The sequence below is a fragment of the Austrofundulus limnaeus genome, unplaced genomic scaffold (genome assembly GCF_001266775.1).
Source record: "Austrofundulus limnaeus strain Quisiro unplaced genomic scaffold, Austrofundulus_limnaeus-1.0 Scaffold113, whole genome shotgun sequence".
In the NCBI taxonomy this organism is placed as follows: domain Eukaryota; kingdom Metazoa; phylum Chordata; class Actinopteri; order Cyprinodontiformes; family Rivulidae; genus Austrofundulus; species Austrofundulus limnaeus.
This window is the reverse complement of record NW_013952515.1, coordinates 1,389,494-1,391,573: the sequence shown is the minus strand read 5'-3', so window position 1 is coordinate 1,391,573 and position 2,080 is coordinate 1,389,494. Positions and strand designations below refer to the sequence as shown.

Genomic DNA, 2,080 nt, shown 5'->3' with positions numbered 1-2,080 from the left:
GTCTCAAAACAAGATCAAAAATACTTTTTGGCTGTATATAACATTTTCAAACTTGGTTAGGTGGACAGTTTTTGCAGTGTAAAGGCAAGCCTGGGAATCTGTACGGAGATTTCGGCTGTGAGTTCAATCGCCAGCTCACCCCCCACCCCTGCYCCAGGAAAGGAATGCAAACAGAATGCCAAAATCCCTGGTGGGGATTTGTCCCCTTCTTAAAGATGCAGAACATCATTTTTTAAAAGTTTTTATAACGTCTGCTGCAGAGCTAAAACGTGCAGGCTGGGATTTTAGAATATGTGAGTRATAAGAAATAAAAATAAAAGCGTTGTTAAAGGTGGGACACAGACGTTGTGTTTAGGTGTCGACCTCAGGACGGGGAGTTTTCTTACACGTTTGTTTGGTAAACAACAAACGAGCTGCGTCAGCGTGGGTTTAAAAGGAGTCTGGATTCACCTTGAGGCCCGGATTGGCAATGAGCCTGGTGTTATCGCTCAGATAGGCGGTGTAGTGCTCCACCATCCGCTTTGTTTCGGGCTGGCTGAGGTGCTCGTAGGGGGAGGAGAAGCTTCCAGCTGACAGCATCACGGTGGGGGATTCTGGGAAAACAAGACAGGAGAGGGACAAAGAGACAGTAAGAAACGTTTGTTTTTTTTTTAAACCAAACTGCAATACAAATGAGAGCTGTAGGTTGTTTTTTTTTTTTTGGTTCCTACCAACAGTGGCGAGCTGCTTGAAGTGCAGGCAGGAGCTGGGCTGACCCAGCAGGTCCAAACGATGGTAGAGCAGCTTGGAGCTGGGAGCAGTGTTCAGGTTCTTCAGCTGCTTCACGGGGATCTCTGGCTGCACGTACACRATGCACAGGACGAAAGACGTGTCCTGGACCTAAAAGACACGAAGAGGAGGCGTTCATTTTTTTTACAGAAATATTGTTGTACCTAAAAAAAAGAATATATTCAACATGTGCAAATAAAACAGTGGTTCCCAAATGTGTCGAGTTCCGAGTCACAAAACGACAACAGAGTCGAAAAACTAACTTGTGCCAAAAGTGACGTGTTTAAACTCTCGTTTCTGAGTCCCAAAAAAAAAACAAACCTAAATGTCAGAAAACATTTAAGGAGAGGCTGATGGGAAACGGCTAAATTAAGTGTGATATTTCTGCTCCTGCCAAGAGAAGAGGGGAAAAAAAAGAAATCTAAATGTCAGAGAACAGTCAGACTCAGTAGCGGGGTGTTTGTTGCTGTCCTGCTGCCATTTCTCCCTGAAAACATGACTTTTTCTGGACTTCTGAAGAAAAACCGGTTCAAGGGTTAAACGGTTCCTGGGCGTGGGGGCTTGATGGGTTTCATTAAGCTGACTAATTTAATATGGTGGCAGTCAGGAGTATAAAATGATTAAGGGCTTTAAACAGAAAGGAAAAATAAAAGCACAAGTAAATTAAACTGAGACTTTGACTGACACAAGTTTTTAGTTCAGACGTAAAATAATAAAAGGAAAAAATACAAGTCTACGTGGCCACGTACCAGTTTCCAGGCATAGCTGACGTTATACGCGTCTTTGCTGTTGTCCCTGAGTCGGTTGGTGTGCCAGGACAGAGAGGAGTTCACCGGCACGGCAATAACCTGGCTGCCCAAAGGAAGGCTGCAAGAAACAACATTRTGATTCCCAGAATGAAAGCAAACCAGTCACCAGTTCACCATCATGAGTGCATCTCTTAGCATGTTTATTTTCTTAAAAGGGACATATGACGCCTTTTAAATCCTTCCTCTTCACATTTAAATCATTCTGTAAGGATCTTTATAAAGTGCAACTGTAATGATTTGGTCTGAATTCCTTCTTATTCTAACTTTACCAGCCCCTCTTTCACCCCTTTTCTCCTGTGTGTCTCAAAACAGCTGGTTTTGTTACTGTTTCTTTAAGATGTTTCAAGCCCCGCCTCCCTCCGGCTTCCAGACCGGTCCACTCCGGTATGAGAGAGGGGGGGGGTAATGTTTCCTAGCTTGCAGAAAAGTTTTATTCACAATTTAATTAAAAAATGTTAGCTAAGACTTGTTCATCCAGCCTTTACATGAGCCAGAGTCTGACA

At 43.4% G+C, this 2,080-nt stretch overlaps 1 protein-coding gene across 1 annotated transcript in view; it reads right to left on the bottom strand.

The window, feature by feature from the left end:
* The window catches only part of cachd1 (cache domain containing 1), a gene marked incomplete in the record, with an annotated part of 121,814 nt that overhangs the window by 28,046 nt on the left and 91,688 nt on the right, over positions 1-2,080 (bottom strand). The window contains 3 exon segments of the mRNA XM_014014289.1: positions 451-593; positions 711-879; positions 1,518-1,635. Of these exon segments, the coding sequence (XP_013869743.1) occupies positions 451-593; positions 711-879; positions 1,518-1,635 (430 nt within the window).